At 31.5% G+C, this 21,102-nt stretch overlaps 1 protein-coding gene across 6 annotated transcripts; it reads right to left on the bottom strand.

Annotated features, from left to right (window-relative positions):
- Window positions 1–5,869: 5,869 nt before the first annotated feature.
- Window positions 5,870–14,702, bottom strand: LOC124950430 (5-methylcytosine rRNA methyltransferase NSUN4). 6 transcript variants are annotated; one of them, XM_047497098.1, is made up of 13 exons: window positions 14,543–14,702; window positions 12,651–14,164; window positions 11,830–11,937; window positions 11,538–11,720; window positions 11,102–11,468; window positions 10,838–11,020; window positions 10,451–10,737; window positions 10,234–10,358; window positions 10,026–10,163; window positions 7,590–9,918; window positions 6,908–7,106; window positions 6,730–6,819; window positions 5,870–6,377 (listed from the first exon to the last, which is right to left on the bottom strand). In XM_047497098.1, exons 3-10 carry the CDS (start codon window positions 11,908–11,910, stop codon window positions 9,777–9,779), a joined length of 1,506 nt encoding a protein of 501 aa, XP_047353054.1. In that variant the 5' UTR covers window positions 11,911–11,937; window positions 12,651–14,164; window positions 14,543–14,702; the 3' UTR covers window positions 5,870–6,377; window positions 6,730–6,819; window positions 6,908–7,106; window positions 7,590–9,776. The 6 variants fall into 6 exon arrangements, with proteins under 6 accessions (XP_047353054.1, XP_047353051.1, XP_047353048.1 ...); XM_047497095.1 differs by lacking the exons at window positions 12,651–14,164; window positions 14,543–14,702 and having other exon boundaries at window positions 7,590–8,540; window positions 8,617–9,918; XM_047497092.1 differs by lacking the exons at window positions 12,651–14,164; window positions 14,543–14,702 and having other exon boundaries at window positions 7,590–9,203; window positions 9,772–9,918.
- Between the last annotated feature and the right edge of the window lie 6,400 nt (window positions 14,703–21,102).

Here is a 21,102-nt window from a genome sequence, read left to right as displayed (position 1 = left end):
AACTCGAAAATATCGTAGATACATTATCTAGAAATCCTCCATATATCATGCTAATTAAACTTGAAGAAAGTTCAACAAAAAATATAAAAATACCTAAGATAAAAAAAAAATTTCACCAGCCAAAAACACGTGATCCACCTCTATAGAATCTTCAGGAAATCTAGCAACCCATGAAAAACATTTATATGAGTCAAAAACAAATCATATAGCGCCCATAGAATCCAAAGTTAAACAAAAACACAAAGAGAAAACATACCAATACAAAGACTATCCCTTCAATTAATAATAATAATAATATTATAGTAATTTTGTCCTTATCTATCGCCGATATCACATACGCTTCGAGCGAAAAGTGATGAACAGCATTTCGTTCAAAATAAGAACTACAAGCGCAAGAGAACATTATCTCCACCATGTGTCTATCGTATCAGTGTATAAGCTTTTGTAGACATATTCCTCTCAAGCATAACAGTCAGATTAGTGTGGATTAGAGTAGGTAGTGTTAATAAGTTGTAAAATCACACTTTTCAGTCTCTCATATTTATAGTTAGTCAAAAAGATCTCCGTACACCGTACTAAAATTTTTGTAACATTGTTTCTCTCCAATCAGGATATTAACCCTTTATGCCGACATACAAACGACGTCACATTTCTATTCAGTAGGTCGAATATCGCCGCAAAGGCGGTAAAAAATAATTTCGTTATTTATACCGTCATTAGATTTTTTTCAATTTGGCAATACTTTGTTTTGATTTAATTGAAATTATCTTTCGCCGTCTTTGTGGCAATATTCGACTGCAAAGAATTAATAAATAAATAATTTTTACTTTAGTATATTCAATTACATAACATTTATTATTAATGAAAAAGAAAAAACCTTATATTTATTTATCAACAAGTAAAATAAAAAAATTATAAACATAACAAAAATAACGTCAGAAAAGTCTCTGTACAAGATTGAATTTAACAATACCAAGAATTCAGCAGGACGTTTACAAACAAGACAGTGCTCCAAAGTTAAATACAAATTATTTTCTCGTCTACCAAAAAAGAAAAAAATCATATACAACATTTTCCTGAAAATGAACATACCGATAGCAATTCGCAAATTAATTGTAAAATTAAGAGAAGAAAGTGCAACATTAAGAAAAATTGCCCAAATTGTAATCATACTTTTCTGTACAGTACGTTCTTGATAAATATAATAAAACTGGATCATTGCAAAATCGAGGACGAACAGGAAGAGCACAAAAATTAGAAACACATCATAAACGTGCTATTTTGCGAACAATAAGATGTGATTCATGTACACGTGCTCGAAAATTGATAGGTATGATTGAAACTGACTACAAGATTAAAGTAGTACCTGAAACTGTTCGAAATGTATTTAGGAAAGCTGGTTGCAATGGCCGTACAGCCAGAAAAAAACCTTTCATAAGTGCAATATACATAAACGTTTGGAATTTCAAAATTCGCATATTAACAAAAATAAAAACTTCTGGAATAGTGTTTTATTCAGTGATGAAAGTAAATTTAATATTTTTACTTCAGACGGATATATTAAAGTCTAGAGAAAACCAAATACACAAATGGAATGTAAAAATGTACGTCCAACTATTAAACATGGAGGTGACTGCATGATGATTTGGGAGTGCATGACTACAGCGGGGGTTGGAAATTTAACATTTATTGATGAAATTATGAATCAAAATATGTCTATCTTAATATTTTTAAAGAAAATTTAAGTAGTAGAGCAATGAAATTAAATTTAAAAGGATCGTTTATCTTTCAACAAGATAACGATTTAAAGCACACTGGAAAAAAAGTAAAAGAACGGATATTATATAATGTTCCAAAGCAACTTCACATACTCCCTCAATCACACGACATGAACCCCATAAAACATTTATGTTATATATACATATATATATATATATATATATATATATATATAACTTCACATACTCCCTCAATCACACGACATGAACCCCATAAAACATTTATGTTATATATACATTTATATATATATATATATATATATATATATATATATATATATATACATATATATATATTACATAATATATAGCATAATATATAACATAATATATTATACTATATATTATAATAGCATAAATGTTCTATGTTATATATATATTTATTAAAAGAAACTTAAAAAAGTATAATATTAAAAACAAAGAAGAATTAAAATTCAGAATTTTGTGCCAAAAAGATTACAAGAGGTAATTAGAGTGAAGGGAGGACCGACAGATTATTAATTTAAAATATTATGATTAATAAAGTTATGTGTACGAAAACTTTTTTGACCTTATTTTTGTTGTTTGTTTTTTCTTTATTTTACTTGATAAATAAATGTATTATTTTTTCTTTTTCATTAATAATAAATGTTATGTTTCTGAATACACTAGCGTAAAAATTATTTATTTATTAACATTCCGCTTGGAGATAAAAAATATCAAAAAAATTTTAGTACGATGTACCGAGAGTTTTTTGTCTAACTATATATCCTTTGATGGTGGCATGCGTCTCGCAAGGATTTATCTTAGATATGAAGCAACACCAATACGCATTTGTTTTGCGATATAAATACATAAAGAATAATAAATATAATTGATACATATAATAAATAGTATATAAATTTGCGGTAAAAAAGCAAAATTTTGTCGGACATTTTGTAAAAAATAATTATATATACTTATATATTAAATATATTTACTAATTATTATTTTTGATAAAAAGAAATGAATACGGGACATCACGCACATTAGATGTGAAACTTATGTAATCGATTTAATTATACATTTATTTTATTATAAAAATATTTCAATTTAATATTTAATTACATATATTTATTTATATAATAATACATATATAAATATTGTTAATAATATATAATAATAATATTTATTTACATATACTGTATTTATATTTCTTTTGTATTTCATTATATTTCTTTACACATACTATTATTTTTCGGACGTATCCATTTTTTATAATCTAACGGACTATTGGCTGTGATATCTGAAATATGATATATAAACTAGACTTCAGATTATTTAAATGTCCGACTAATACTGCATCGATTGTAATCCCAATTTTTGATACTGCTAGATTATTATTTATATATAAATTGAATTTCGAATGCATTGATCCTCTTTGATTATAGCAAGTTATCAGTTACAGCAAATTATCAGTACGTTCATAAATTTGTTAAAATATCATACTGATGACTGAGGTATGCATCTAAGGTCATCTAAGAAAATCAAGATAACTTTCTTGGAAATGTTGAAGTGTTTTTCTAATTCAATTTGCTGTTACGTTATGTTTGAAAGCGATTGTAAAAAAATCACGAACTCTTAACTTAATTATATAATCAAAATAATTTTTATTACTACATAAAACAAATGATATAGGATTATTCCACAACGATCGGACAGTCTCATTTCTTTGTATCCATCATAACAAATGTAACACGCAGACTATTGAATAATCTAAACTGGCTAAAGAAGATACTGAGGAAAGAAAATTTTTCTACGTGTTAGATGTTGAAAAAGCGGGGATGGTTAGTGATTACTATGTGCGACATAGTAATTAACTTTCGAGAATTCTGCAATCAGCAATTTTTGATATTTTTGAGTAATTTCATTGAGATCTCTAAATTATATTGTCAATATTAAAAATCATACTAAGATACTTAGACGAACATTAATTTCAACACCAACATTAATATTAATAACAGGAATTTGTCAAGAAAACGTCAAAACTCTAATTTACTATCTTGTACAATGAAATGGCTAAGTAGCCAATAAAATGCTAAACAAATACGCAAACGAACCTATAAAATTAATTCCAATATCACCACATAAATTGTATACATTATAGCTATACTAATTGGAAACACTTCAGAACACAATCCTAAAATATCGATAAAAGCACTATCATATTATGACCATAATACTATACTATAAAATTATAATTTAAAGAAAAATTATACAAATATAATTCAGTGTTAATTCTATGTATATATACACTACACACATGCTTTGGCATATACATCATAATATAACACATATATATATATACACATCATAACATTCATTATATACATTTTCATGTATTCTAGTTAAAGCTAGTGAGACTAAAACCCCAGATTTTATAATGGTTTACGTCAACGATAAGAACAGGCGTAATTCTCAACCGATTTTAATGAATAAAGTCTCATTTTAAAGACGAAGATTTAATCTAAGATCCCACTTTCATGAATTTTTGGAAAAGCTTTATTTTCTTTGAAAAAATAATGTTAAAGAATGGTATTTCTTCGAAAATAGTTCATTTACAAATATAAAATTTTTTAAAATTCGAAAAAACGGGATTCTAGATTAAACTTTTGTCTTTAAAATGAGAGCCCGGTTATCAAAATCAGTCAATAATTGCGCCTGTTCTCATCGTTGACATAAATCATTATAAAATCATCATTAACGGACAGTAAGACTGTCCGTTATATACAGCTTTAACCCTTTCGCTACTACGGGCCACTATAGGCCTTTCATAAGATGCTACTAATGGCATCTAAGGCGTCGCATAGTATGCAGTGATGTCGCAGCGCTCCGTTCAGCGGAAGTGCCGCGGCGAAGAACCCGTCCATAGCGAAAGGGTTAAGAACTATAAGAATTCACTAATAATATTAAATATGACAATGGTAATACATGATCAAAGTTGCTATTCTGTGGAATAACAGCACATGATAACTAAATGATTATCTTTTATAAAATAAAAATTTACAAACATTTTTTTAGCTTCTATAAATGATAAAATATTTTTAATTCTTACCACTTCGTACAATATAATTTGATACAATACATGAATAAGATCATTACAACTATAACATAAAATTGCATATGTAATAACAGACAGAATAAGGAAACATAGCAACATATAAGAATCATAACACATATAAGATGGATAAGAAACATTACAAATAATTATAATCTAAAAATCTCATTAAAGTTATACACAGATAGTAAAAGACAAAATTTTATTATTATAAATCAAAATCCTTTCCGTATGTAATTTAATTACCTTACTTGTACTAACATTTACTATTAATATAAATCATATCTGTTTCAGCATAACTCTTTTATATACATAAAATTGGAAAATTATAATAAAAAAAATGAACACATTCCTGATCTTGGAAGCTATCGCTTGCAATACATCTTCATTGTTTTTAGATTACGGAACCTGCAGACTCTTAAAAACTCTCGAAATTGATGAATTGTCCCTCACACACATTTGCAACATCAAAAAATTTAATGATTTATAACATGATCAATAATAAATAAACAGTTTTAATATTTTAATTAATTCAATATAATAAAACAGCTCGATGATAGAACATCAATTTCTGTAAAAAGAGGTAATAAAAATTTTATTCAATTATAAAGTGCTTTGGCATCAAGAGTGCTCACTGCTAAGAAATGCAAAATATAACCATCGAGAACTTATCATTAAGCATAAACATCCATTGAGTCCCAAGAGTCACGCGAGTCCTAAAAAATAAAGGTGTCTCTGCGATACTCTCTTTTGAACTTCATAACGAACCAGATTTATACTACCGATCATCACAGGGTTCTTAAATAAACTATATCTTGTATATAAGTTCTAAAAGAGTTATATACTCTGCTTCTATTGTCGATGGAAACACATTTTTGTTTCTTTGTATTTCAACTAATTGGAACACTTATCAATATTACAACATAACCTAACCATAAATGCATATCCTCTAAGTCGTCAATCAGTTGGAGTCAATATACGTTTCTAGTTTGGTATTACCTTTGATAATCTATAGTTCCACATAAATACTTTAGCACGTAGCATTATTTTCTTCAAAGATTTATATCTGAATTATTACAAAATCGATTAAATGCTTTCGTGACAAACAATATCTAGACAACTGTAAGATAAATATATTAAACTACCCATTAATTTGTAATGTTTTCCATCACATTTTTAATATGTTTACATTGCAGTAAGTAGCTGTTTTTATTAATATTGCATTTGATGTTTGTTGTTTGAAAAACTAATTTCAATAAATTCTTAACTCAATTTATCCTATTTAAACCTTTTACTACCAGCAGATCGACACATCACCCCTCAGTACCTATGCGAAAACTGCCACAGACCGATGTATCGGTTTCATGCGTTTACATTCTGATTGTCGCTCCTTCGAGTGTCAAGTGGCTTTTTCGCTCACAGTCGTTATGATTTCTGATGCGTAGTCATCTCTCTTTATAACTGTCTTTTTCTGGAATATTGAATCAGTCATGTCATTCTTCACATGTACCGCGTAGATAGACCTGGCAATAAAATAGTTAAATTCCTTGATCCATTTAAGAAATCATCTACATATATTATAATTATAACATTCACTATTCGCATCTAAATTTCTATATACATATGGATTAACTGTACTTTTATTAAAATAAATGCTTGTCAAATAATTGTTTAACTTTTAGCACCATTTCTTATTTAATTGGTTCAGTTCATATAAGAGTTTGTTTAACTTACAGACTTTCAAATTTTACAAAATCTTTAGCATTTTAGACTAGATCATGTATATTTCATTGGATAAGTCAGTTTAGATATACGTACATTTGTTTTTTAAAACAACATGTAAGGAAAAATTGAATCTAATAGTCTTATACTTACCAACTGGAACGAAAACCTCCTCATAATCAATTCCTTTGCAATTAATTTCGCTTTGAATTTGTTCACCAATCCATCTTGTTTTCTTTTAATCTTAAAAATACATGTATTTGTTAATATTTTTGTTATCTTTTGGTATACTTACCAGGTTTCATTTCTCAACAAAACATTTATATTTTACCTTAACTGCCTCTAGTCACAATTCTCTTTTTAGACTATCTATAACTTTCTTTACAACATACTGATCATTTTGAGCTGTCATTGATGAATTATATAACTTTCTTGGTCTATCACATTTTCCAATTCTTTGAATTTTGGGTTACATACAGCCTCTCGTGGCTGGAGTAGTTTTAATGCTGGTATCAGCTCTTTTGTACTGTCTATATTATCAAAAACAAATATTTAAAAATTTGGAAGATAATTTAACAAAAAGTTAAAAATTAAAAGTTAAAATATTTTAGATAATACAGATAAGAAAAAAAAATTGAGAACTTGCTTAATAGAAGAGTGGGGACGTATACTATGAAATTATTTACTTAAAATAATTTCTAACATGCCTATGCATATGAAAGAAATTATTCGGCAAAAATGATAGTTAACAAGATATTAAAATGTAGTATTATTAAAAGTAATGAAATATTATTAAGTGCTCGATTTTTGAGACCTCAAAATAGTGTTTAATTTTGATTATGAATGATTATATATAAAACAATAAACAATATTTATTTTTGTATGTATTGGAATAAGTGTTTTAACCTATTACAAAACAATAAATTGAGTAAATATATGAGAAATAAATACATGAAACAATAGTTTTGAAATTACTACAGTGTGTAAATATTTATAAAAGTGACTGTACGTACAATTTCATTTACTTCAGTGATCATGTTGCTTTTTATTAGAAATTTGTGACAACATGACTAACTGATTGGATTCTTCATTTAAATGGATTACAGTTCATCTTTCATTGTAGTTTTCGTGGAAATGGACCCATATTTTCTTCTTATAACTGCATTATATACTCAAGTGATACTTGATACTAATAAATTACTTTTTAATTCTTGTATAAACATTATATCTCTTTATTCGATGTCATTTGCTTCCTGATCTGACAATTATACTTTAATGTTATTGTTAGTTTTTTCCTTCTTTTTGAATTTATATAATTTTCTGTTGTATGCATTCTACTATTTTCATTAGTGCTTTTAAATTTCTTTTTATTATTACCCATGTGCATGTTGTTGCACTACAGTTTGCCAAGACCTTAACACAATGTTAACTAGTTCACAAATATACTCGCTTTTGCAAATATATACTACTTATATAATTATTGAAGTATAAAATAGTATATATTATTTATCATGTTGCATAGTGTTTACTTAATTCGTTTATTTCCAATTTTCCTGAATTTGTAATATTTTAATAACAATTTTAATTCAATCATGAACATAACTAGAATAAAACCCCGACAGTCGCGGTATTACTTATTATTATATACGTGATCTACGTTCCTATTTTAATTTGTCGCAGCAGTAACACACGATTCTCACTTTCGAAAAAATTAATTTTGCAAAATATCAATTCATTTATGACGTGTATGAGCAGTAGATATTAACATTTAGATAACAAGCTGTGTAACTCATTGCAAAGTGTTCCAGATTATTAATCATGGGATTGCTGGTTGAAATGTTGCTGTTCTTTTTTCCTTTTTCTTTCTTTTTTCATTACTTTCTTTTGCATTAGTTTCTTTTCTCTTTCTTTTTTTGTATTCATTTTAATATTTACGTTATCTTCACATGTCGAATTTATCAAATCTAAATTAATTAACAAATATTTATCATTGTTTTATCTATAGTGGACATGAATCTTCGTAATTTCTCGTAGCTATACCTTTTCTTTCATTTCTAGTTTATCTTGCTATATAACTTTTTTATCCACATGTGTTTCTATTTAGTAATAGTACTTATAATGATAATGCTTCTTCTCTATCAAGTTGACATTGTTCATAATTTGATATCTGTTTTTGTTATATCTTTTTTCATTAATTTTATTTAAAATTTTTTAAATGAAGATTCTCTTTTTTGGATTCAATAGTTATGCTGACTGTTTCATATTCATTAGACAATGAATTAACTAACAGGTATTAATGATTGTATGCCAAATTCATCTAATTATTCTGCTTTTTGAATAAATCGATTTACATACTGTGCCACACTTTGGTTTATTTTTTTCTTCGATCGGTTTAAAGAGTATACATCATCTCATAGTAGGATCTTCACATTCATAGATATTTTTAATTATTTCTTATATTTTTAATGACATTTTTTCCATTTTATATGTTTGAACTCGCTTGATTTAATACTTAGATTTATAATTAGGCCGAGAGTTTTTAGTCTTTCTGTGTAATCTTTCACGTAGCTGCATTCTCTTCGGTTTTCACAATGGATCCATCTATATGATCCCACGATTCATTGTATCTATGTTATTTAATCATATATAATTATTCAATTTGTCACACATTTATGATATAAATAATTTTCCTTGTAAACATGTGGAACGTGATGAAATCTAAGAATTAACCTCATAACCTATTGAGATACGCGTCTATTATATAGCACAGTTGAGAGTGCGAGATTAGCAAAAACTGCAATGTATTAACAAAAGATCGAAGAAAACCAATGGTATATACATATCGACGCTATATATTATTATAAGCGCGGGGATATGCTATTATTAATGTAAATTTTAACATTTTTTGATGAAATATGCATATTTTAATGTGGTGTAAAAAAGTCTCATAATGTAAAGGTACAAAATTACTTAAGAACTGTTACAATATTGGAAATATAAATTACTTTACTTAATTGTAAATATAAATTAAAATATCTATGCTTTAATAGTTAAACTAACACAGAAATATTTACATTTGGTACATTTTTTACAGATTATTTTTATACTTTTATAAATTTATTATTATTATGTCTACAACTTTTATATATATATAATTTATTAATAAATTAAGTAAGTGTGATTTAACTACCTTACCTTCATCATTTCAATTTAACCATTTTACAAAAATACATAGGACCCCAATTATAACCAATAGTAGGTATGACAATATGTCCATGTTTCAAGCCAAAATTTCCAAAATTAAACAATGTTTGCAATGGATCTAATGCCTCCGACATATCTCTGTTAATATAATTTATCATTTTCATTAATTTTTGTTTAAATTTCTACATGGAAGAACTATCAAAAATATTAATAAAAATATAGTAATACAATTTTTTATAACTTACTTTACAATTATAACAGTATTACTTTCTTCCCACATTCGTTTTAGTGCCATTTGTATAACCCCATCATTTTGTATAGGGCTAAGAGAACAGGTAGAATATACGACAGTACCACCAACAGTTACTAATTGCAATGCATTGCTGCAATATTGATAGCAGTAATATAGTTAATGGCAAATAAAAGTACATTTAAAATATTTATGATACTAACAATAAAATATCTGCTTGGATTTCTGGCATTCGCAATCTTTCTTTAATTCTTGTAGGTTTAAAAATATTGTTATTATTTTCATGTAATACATGTCTATCTGTTGTACATGGGACATCAACAAGTATCTATAATCAATGTTAAGAAAAAACAATTATAACCAAGGATATTGAAACTGATACATATAAAATAAATCACTTTCTTATACTATATATAGTACCTTATTATATACGTCTTTATCATTAATTTTACGTGCATCTTCTTCTGTTATAAACAATTTGTCATTTATCTGTCCTATATCTGCTATGTATTGATTTAATACTTTTTTTATTCTGTTTACTCTAGACTGCGAGAGATCATTTGCTACCACTAAATTGGGCATAAGTGTTTGCAAAATTGTCAGAGTCTTTCCTCCAGGTGCTGCACACATATCTAATACATAATCACCTAATTGTATATCAAGAGCCAAGATAGGTAATATTGAGCCTCCATCAAAAAGATAATAATCTACAATAAAGCAATACATTGAAATACAAAGTAGGTAAAATAGATAAGTAATGCAATAAATAGATGTACTACTAAAGGTAGAAATAATGTTATATCAAACCTAATACTCCAGTGGATCCTTTTTGTGGGACTGAAAATTTTTCTTCGCTAAACTCTTCATATGTATACAATTTAAGATGTTTTGGAAAAGACAAAATTTTCTCTTTTTCCACAGGTATCTTAAAATCACCTGCCTTTTGATAATATTCATAATGTTCAGATTCTAAAACCCATTCATCCATACCTATATTAAAATAAAAAGAAAACTGAAACACTTTCTGCAGATATTTCTTATATATGCATATTGAATAGTATATTTACGAACCTTTCAATTTTGTTACTGGTACAAATTCATAAAGTCCTGCTAAACCATCAGAGGGAAGAACAATACGATTGCTGTCAATGTTCACATCATTTGAATCTTCTGCTATAGATTTTAAATGTACTAATTCTAATGGTTTATTAATATTGATGTTCCTATCATTGTTCTCTGTATAGGTCAGTGAATCTGGAGATGATTCATAATCAATTGGATAAACCGACTGTACTTTTGATATTTGTCTTTCCGATATTATATTATCCATTCGATCATTTAACTTAATAGTTTTCCTTGGCTTCTTTTGAAACCTTTGATCTTGTACATTTTCCACAAATGCATCATATACTAACTTCAAATTTATCGCCCCAGAATTCTATAATATATAAGTATTGACAAAAGATAATTCTTTAGATTTTATACAGAATATATATAATTATTATACCTCCAAAGACGTTTGTATTCTTTTTACATCGCTAAAATTATTAACCACTGCTATATATTTGTTTTCCTCTTGTAGCAATGCAGTTCTTATGTCCTTCCACGCTTTTCCATATACTTTATCATAAAAGTCGTCAAAATATGCCAATGCTCTGTTCTTATGTGTCTTTTCCTTCCTAATTACAGACTTTAAGATACAAAATACTTATAATGTACAGTAGTGTAATAACCGAAACAAGTAACAAAATTAAGCAAGCTTCAATATGAAACTAAGTAAATTATATTAAAATTCTTACCCAATGATTTGAACCGTGTTTAAATCTAACAAATACTTTTAACAATTCTTCGACTTTCAACCATTTAATTAAAAATGCCATTTTGAAATGACAATGATTAAATCTAGTCTGAAACATTTAAATTTTAACTCATAACCAAAAATTATCTTCAATAGGTTATGTAAACGGAAAGAGGAAAACGCCTCTACATAAAAATATAGCACATATCGAATAGGCTCATAGAATTAACCCGCTAGATGGCGTGACATGCAAAAATTTAGATCGATTAGTCAGAAGAAGTCGTCGAAGTCGATTAACCGTTAGAAGATTGCAATGCGGTAAGAGATGTAGAAAGAGAAGGGCGCGAACCACACACGTGAATACGAAGAAAGAGAAAGAGAGAGAAAAAGGCAAATGCGGATATAAGGATTGGAAGTATGGTCAACCCCATCTTTGAGTTACAACTTGTATACAACTTGCTAGATGATAGATACTATTGAAAGACTCGATCGACTATACACTTACTTTTTTCCTGCCATGGTCTTTAACAAATTCCATGGAACAAACAACAAAGCTTCCGTAAAAAGCAAAACAAGCCCATACATACATATGTATATACATATATTTATGCACTCTCGTACGTGGTATATTACCTTATATTTACGTTTACGTATGTAAATACATCGAGCAAAATTATTGTATGTAATATATAGACGGCAAAATTGACATCTTAACAATTCACGTTGAGGAAACAGAACCGAACAATTTATATTGTTGTAAATGAAAGGCCAATAGATACAATAAAAACAAAGGTACATATTAAATAAGTCAAAAGTTCTTACCTGACCACTTAATATTCATTCTGAAAATTTTTTTAATTGTTTGACTTTGTCAAACTTTATATTAGACCGTTGCAAAAAAATTTCGGTTTCGGATTATGTAAGTGAAAATGTAAATCGTATCCTAAAGAAGGACGTGCGAACGTTCAAAAAGGAGGACGAGAGTGCAGCGTGAAGTCATACCGCCGCATAAATTCCGCGCCAAAAGCGTAAGTCGTAAAAGGAGAGAGAAGCCCGGATGATAACCCTATAGCCCTCCGAACTGGCATAGCATCTCTCGGTGAAAGTCTCTCTCTCTCTCTCTCTCTCTCTCTCTCTCTTTTTCTTCCTCTCTTTCCCCTTAACGAGAGAATGGAGATGAGAGAGAAGACGAAAACCGTATAAGCAGAGTTCACCGTATTCTCAAGAGGGACGTGAAGGAGAACACTCGCATGGACAAGACGATCGTCATCGTCATCATTTCACCGTTCCCGACGACGGCTTCTCCTTCGAAGAGAAGGAAGAAAGCCAAGAAGAGCAAACGGGGTGCGGTGTTGTACCCTCTTACTCTCTCTCTCTCTCTCTCTCTCTCTCTCTCTCTCTCTCTCTCTTTTTCTCTCTCTCTCTCTCTCTCTCTCTTTCTTTCTCTCTCATATGCACATATAAACACCATACGTAAAGATAGATAGACGCAACCCATACGTAAATGCAAACATGTGTATACGTCTATAATGCGTGTATTTGTGTTCTCTCGTCCTCACGTATACACGCATACACACGCATATACGAGTTGACTCCTCCTCCTCCTCCTCTTCCTCTCTCTCTAGAAGAGCTGCCGCCAAGCGACGACCCGAATCTCTCTCGACGGCGAAGCTGCTTTTGTGGATCTCTTCATGAGAAGCACGTTGGACGCGATTTGTCGGCGTCCGGGGTGCGACGGGAACTCGGGGAAGATCGTAAGGCAATGCACTGTAAGGAGCTCACTTCTCCTCCTTTTCCTCTGTCTCCCCACCCTCTCTCTCTCTCTCTCTCTCTCTCTCTCTCTCTTTCTCATTCTCTCTCTTTCTCTCTCTCGTTCTCGCGCCCTGCCCGTTTTCTCTACGTTCCACCTCTGAGTTCACGCTCTCTACCCCTCTCTCTCCCTCTTCCTCCCTTCTCGATCTTTCTCTCTCTCATTCTTTATTTCTTACTTTTTTTCTCTATCCTTCTAGGAAAGGGCGCGTTAGAGCGGGTGCACTACTCGTGATATCCTCGTGATTTCCAACATGAACGTTGCCATTACCTTTCGCTTCTGCTTTGGTTGTCTTCCAATGCGCCCTCTATCGATGGAAATTTTGATGAGGGTTCTCTTCGTTGCATATCTACCGATGGATATCCCGACGATGCGTAGCGATGGACAACGCAGGGGAGAGCAGAGACCAAAGGACTCGGAAGTTACGACGTCCGGTGCTGAGCGATACTATGTCTCGTTTCCTGTTGTCGCTGACCCTTGCCTCCCTCTTCTTTTTCTCTCACCCTAGCTAGCTAGCGTGACCTCACTTCAAAGAATATCGATTTCGATTGAACGAATACACGTGAAAACAGCAAGTTTCGATCTAATCATTTTCGAATTTTATTTCGTATCTAACAAGGCTGTTTTTATTTTCTTATTCTTTTTTATTAAGTATGGAACTTTTATCCAATTTGTTCTGAGGATCATGTCTCGTGATATGGAATACGTGACATTTTTGGAAGAAATACATGAAGAAATACTTAGGTATTTAAATAAGATATAAAAACAAATGAAACTAAAATACCATTACATGATTTTTAAACGATTTATTTTTAAACGATTCTTATTCGAATGGATCAAATTGAATTTATTCATGAAAAATTACATACGATATACTATCATACAAATAGAAATGAAAAAATACCTTAAAATTTCCCCGTGGTCATATATGTTCTTCATATCGTCATCGTCGTCGTCGTCGTCGTCGTCGTCGTTCTACAGTTCACTTTCGTTCCGATTCTCTCATCACGTGCGTGCGTGCGTGCATGCGTGCATGAAGCGATGAGCGACCGTCATGCAGGGTCGTTGAACGAGCAAGGGGTACCGAGGACTACAGTAACGACTGTACCGACCAATTTCTCTCGACCCTATACGAGATGCATATATACATACGAACATACGAGTACAGTGCCTCGCAATAATCTTCCCCAAGAGTGTGACATACCTTTGTGTATTTGAGATTTTATTATGAGCTAGCCCATGCCCATATCTTATTTCATAATAGTTATTAATCAAATATAAGTTAATTCTTAAGACAGCTCTTATCGAAATGATCGATATACCAGATATTATTTTACATAAATGATCATGATTTTTACCACTACAAATAAGAAAATTTGACGGTACCATGCTTTTAAATTTGCTTCTTCCTCCCTACCTCTTACAAAATAAACTCTTTCGATATTACGGACGATGTGCGAGGAGGAAAGTAGGTAGGTAGGTAGGTAGGCAGGTAGGTAGGTGGACAGACGGAAGTCAGTTTAACGGTATCGTTTGAGAGCTCCGTAGCTTTTCTTCATGGTTTATGTACGATGCGTATATTTAATAAAATTCATGATTCTTTTCTTCTTTTTCTTCTCTCAAAAAATTTGAGAACGTGGTAATTTAAGCAAAAAATATATTTTATCATATAGTATACAGAAAAATATTTTTTCAATTCAATTTTCATTAGATCACGTTTGAAATATTAATTCATACTATTAATATCTTTCTTTTATTTTTCAAAAAAAATAAATCGATAAACTTTAATAGTAACAATACCGTGATAGCAATTCATTATTGACTCAAAATACGTTAAATTATTACAGCAACATGGCTTAGTTACTTCGATTGTGATAGGGTTGTAGGAAAACAATGGGTGTTAGAAAGACGGGGCGTTGACCCCCAAAGAGCCAAGCCGCTCCCACACTACATTACGTCAGGCTACATCCAACGCATTTTGCCTGTCTTTTTTTCTATCGTAACATGAAGTTTTCACTTTCGGTATTATTTCGCGATATTAGATTTTGAAATGTACAGAAAAATAATTTCTTTTGTAATTTCTAAGAAAATGAAACATTTCTATAAAAGATACCTACATAGACTACTGAGAAAGAAAGATATAAAAGCGATAAACATGTTCATACTTGCATCGAACCGTTGCTCCCCTTTTTTTGAAGGATGATAACAAAGATAAAAATATATTGCTTTATCATTACACTCTAAGGATTTCCACAAGGTATTTGCTACGTAAGAATCTGATAAATCTGTTAAAAAGAAAACAGAAGAATTTCCAAGAATTTGATTTTTATAGATTAACTTTACGATAGAACCTTATAACAGAATTTATGACATCACCTGCGATACCATCAGAGGGTCGCCATAATCTTACTTTTTCGAGTTACAGGTTGCCAACAAAAGGACACAACTGTTTTCTCTCTTTCTCTTTCTCTCTCTCTCTCCCTCTCTCTCTCTCTCTCTCTATATATATATATATATATATATATATATATATATATATATATATAATTGAAATATATAAATCCTTGAGGCTGACTTTGTTCTACAACAAAGCATAGCTGCACGATTATGGAGACTACCTGCTGAGGTACATTAAGGGGTTCTGCGTAAGGGAATTGGTCGGCCCATTCTAAGGGAGTAAAGGGGAATTCTCAACGTTGGTAATGGTGATCGTGGTAGTGTTGCTACTGCAACCTGTTGCAGATCACCCCGACAGACAGACGCAAAGGGGGAGACTTCTCTGACCGGTCTCAAGCATATCGCTAACTTTATAATAACCATAGAACTTTTTATCTTGGTGTAAAGTGTACAGGTAATACTACGCCCCTTCATTATTCGAATAATGAAAGTATCTGATGCATAATGTCTTAGCTAATTGCCGATTTAATCGAATCCACTTTTTTCCACCATCAAATCAAAAAGGGGTTACTTCTTTGTCGTGGAAATTATATTTATGGGAATCCTTTACTAATTAAGGTGAGACGATTCTTTATAAAACAGTTTCAACGAACTTAAAACATCATCCTTTTATTGTGAACAAATTAATCATGCAAGATTTAGAATAAATCAAGAATAAAAACGTTCGTTTATATAGAATTAAGAACCGGTGATACGTCACTTTTTCAATTTGATCGATTTATAATTTTTTCAAGCAGAAACAAGGTCGTGTCTTCTACTCTCTTTGAATCGAATCGAAATCAACTTTGCTACTGCAACCTGTCTACCTGCTCGACCGCAGGAAACACGGGGTGAAAAGGGAGACAAGAAAGGAAAGGAAAAAGGGAAGGAAGGGGAACGAACGGTCGAACAAAGCGGCGTATTCACGCGTCAGAAGTCACCATAGCGTGACGGTAGGGTGGTCTTACAGTAAAGAGAGAAAGGAAGAGAGAGAAAGACCTACAGGACCTCCTTCGGTATTTCACTGTCGCAAGCACTTGTCGCGTATTTATCCCCTGGGAGTAGTCGTCCAGTGTAAAATCCAACGTCTGCCCCTTTTATCGTATAAATTAAAAGGACGATAAAGCGTGTTACCCTATACGTTGAATGCTCTTTTTAACTGCACACATCGAGCGTAAAAAAAAAGTAGTCGTTATTTTGTATATGATAAACACATGTGTATCTGTTGTATTATATCTAGCTTATAGCATATGAGACCATATATATGTATATATATATATATATATATATATATATATATATATATATATATATATCATTAAATCTATATTGTGCTATATACAAATGTTCCTATATGATATTTATATTGTATATATAGCATGTAAAATTTTATTACTATTTAATTTTATTACTATTTTTTTACTATTTAATATATAGTATAAAACATTTTGGCGTATTCAAGGAAACCTTGTCTTTGCTTTAGGTAAATGTTTCATCATTCAATAGATTAACAGATTTAGAATATAACTGTCGAATGTAATAATGTAAGGTAATATGGATGAATAGTTGAATATATGTATATATATATGTATGCCTATATATATTTTTTTCTTTCTTCCGTATAATTTAAAATATATAACCACTACTTGGTGTATACGAAAAAGACAGATCAGTGAAAGAACGCTAGAAGAGAACTTGTGTCTTTAGTAGGTCAACACCGATGTCTTCCTTCCCTTCGAAGATTGCGTCACCGTGGTACTCGACTCGCGCCCGCACAGTCAACAGTAGCACGTTCCGCATCGTTGGTATATGTGAAGACCTATCGCATGTATAGAGGGACTCTATTGTAGTATGTGCATATGATCACCCACTAGTCCACCCACCTATAAAACTACGAGCTACGTAACAATGTGACCACGTCAGTTATCATCTTTTCTCAAAAAAAATACATAAAATATGAAATATATACTTGAAATCAAATAATATTTGATCTTTACAGTCTATCTTTAATTAATATATGTAACTATTTATTTATGTAGGAACATCGAAATATTTCAAGAAATTAATAAAATTTTGAAATACAGTTTCGACATTAGCTTATAAACTTGTCTTTGTGCTTCTTGAAGAGGAAAACTATTTTCTCTATTTTTTTATAATTTTAACTTAAACTGATTCCTCGATCAATCCGAAAGATGATAACAAAAAGATAGTTCTAAAAGTTCCCTGATGTTTTAAATGTGCTGAAAAATTACATAATAATTGATAATATCTGTAAATAATCATTTTCTAATTCATTAATTATTTTTATTTTATTCAAACTGTAAACCCAAAACTATAAATTGATTATTATTATATGGGAATAAGATAAAAGAAATGATCTAGGGAATTTTATTCGTAAAGGAAAAGAGACAACCTCGGTAACCGATTTGAAGATCGATGAACGAAGGAAAGCTTTACAAGCGTTCACATGTAGACGAGTGTTGAAAAAGAATAGGAGGCAACAACGGTAGAAAGGCTATGCGGGTCGGGGTCGAGTCATGTATATCGATGCTCGCTCGCATGAATTTTTCATAATTTCTTACGATTTTGAAAAGCCTGTTGGACGGCATGCATTTATAATTTTATAAATCCAATAACCTTTAGCGAAGGTTTATGACATTCGATCTCTTAGTCTAATGTCAAGCTAATTAAATCAGTTTTATAATTGATCTCAACGTATGATAAAGAAAAAGAAAGTAATAATACATCTAAAGTATATGAAGAACGAGTGAAAGTTTAAGTCGACAGAATAGAAGATATCGACGTGGAAGAAGTACTTTTTCTCTTTAGAGTACTACCACCACCACTACCATATTAAAGCTACTGACTAACACGTGCACCGTGTTTCTTTAGGTCGTTAGCGAAGGCGCGATAAGCAGCGAACAATCCTGAACTGAGGAGGTATCGACGCGTGAAAAAGCAAAGGATAAAATAAATACAAAGAACGAATGAATATAGAAGTGAGAAAGGAGTATGACGATCATCCTGAAGGTAGGAGGAAGCTATAGGTAAGAGGGGAAGAAAGGTGAAAAGCAAGGAGTGAAAGATATTGATAATCGAGGAATCCGGGAACTCAGAACTGTTTGAACGGTTGGCTGCCGCAGACGCAAGGTCGTTGTCCTTGGGGGATCAACGACCCCTCGACGAGGGATGCCATGGTGGGGATATGCGTATGCCTCCCCGTCCACGACAACGCCGCCGTCTGGCTATAAGGGCGCCTCCAGGTTGGGTTAGACTTAGGGTTAGACTTAGAAGTCAGAGAACAGGGATGCGGACAGTCACGTAGGTTATATGGATAGATGGTCGGGTAGTAGTCATAAGAAGGAGAAAGAGAGAGAGAGGAAAGGAGAAAGAAGGAAATAGAGACAGAAGGAAAGAGAAGAAGAGAGAAGAGAAGAGAGCGGACAGGAGAAACGGTTAGAGAGAGAGAGGAGAGAGGGAGGATGATGGAGAGTGGAGTAGAAAAGGGTGGGGAGGGGAATGAGAAAGGGGAGGAAGAGTGGGAGGAGAAGAAAGACTCGAGGAGCGAAAAAGAGGTTGAAAGCCAGCCCGGGGATAGAAAGTCTGTACTGTGTGACGACGCAAGGAAGGTGCGTCGAGGTAGGCAAAGGGCTATAAAACATGGCATAGGCGAGTTTCGCTATGACGACGAAAAGAAATCTCGATATGCCCAATAAAAAGGGCTGATGATGTTATTTTTCTCTTTAGATCGAATTCGCTCGAGGCCATTTACCGGGGTGGTGTATTCTAATAAGTTTCAAAATCGTCCGTGAAAATTTAGTTTTATTTTATTCTCTTTCACATTCTTTTTGTAACCAGTATATTTATTCCTAATAGTCTTTAAATCATGTTCGATATTTAACAAGAAGTCTGGAGCAAGAGGATTTCAATGTTAATAAACGATACTTCGTACGAGAAAAGAATTATAAGTAGATAACACTCACTATAAACACCCCACAATCCACTGCATCTGGAATGTAGTGTGATGTAGCCTCTAGGAGCATAACGGAACGTCTTGGGACGATTATAGGACACATGTGGAACATTTGAATAATAATCTAAGCAGAGCAAGGCACATTATTTTGAATACTTCGATATATATATATATATATATATAGAAAGAGAGAGAGAGAGAAACAACACGCGTATTTTGCATTATGAATATTTGTTATCAATAGAAAATCATTCAAATTTCCAATGATATTACTAAAGTAAACCCGATTTAAAGAATTTCTTTCGTTTTTTATTTTTAATCAAAGAAGTCAATGTCGTCGATTTTTGAAAATAGATTTAGAGCCAGAGATGTCACAGTTCATAGAAACCTTAAGAAAGTACAGGACGATAGCTGAATCCTTTCTGGACGCTGTAGATCGGGGCAACTCGGGCCAGGGAGCAATGGCCCTTCCAGTCATCCCCTTTCTCATATATATAAGTAAGGCATGCACGCCGTTACTCGCAGTTACGGTTACTAACTTTTTCCTTTTATCAAACAAAGGAATTCTTTAATTCTTTTTTTTGAGCTCCCTTTCTGAAATGTCAAGTATTTCAATTCTTTTACTGTGTCCTTTCTAAATAAAGAATATATTTATACTAAGAATTTCCAGGAAATGTCGGCGTAAAAAATAAAAGAAAATGTTGGATAACCAAAGTACTTCTCATTTCACAGAAAATAGAAATAAGAATACAGGCTATCATTTTATTTCCTTCTAACCGTGGTTACTCAGAATATCCTTTGCGGTCGACGATGGATAAGGATATCTACCTTGAACACTGGACGACCATCCAGTCAACGAGGTAAAAGACTAAGACTCGATGAAATCTTATTGACTCGAAACTAGCTTCTCTATTTCTAGCCCTTTCTATTTGTCTTCTCATTAAAATACTTTGCTTTAACTCGGAAGGGCTACCATGAAACATCAGAGGGAAAGTATCGTGCTTCGATGTATGTAAGAGTAGTAAGATTGAATATCGTCCACGCCTTACTCATAG

This window comes from Vespa velutina, chromosome 7 (assembly GCF_912470025.1).
Source record: "Vespa velutina chromosome 7, iVesVel2.1, whole genome shotgun sequence".
NCBI classification, from domain to species: domain Eukaryota; kingdom Metazoa; phylum Arthropoda; class Insecta; order Hymenoptera; family Vespidae; genus Vespa; species Vespa velutina.
The sequence above is the reverse complement of the archived record's forward strand: the minus strand, read 5'-3'. Positions and strand labels throughout refer to the sequence as shown.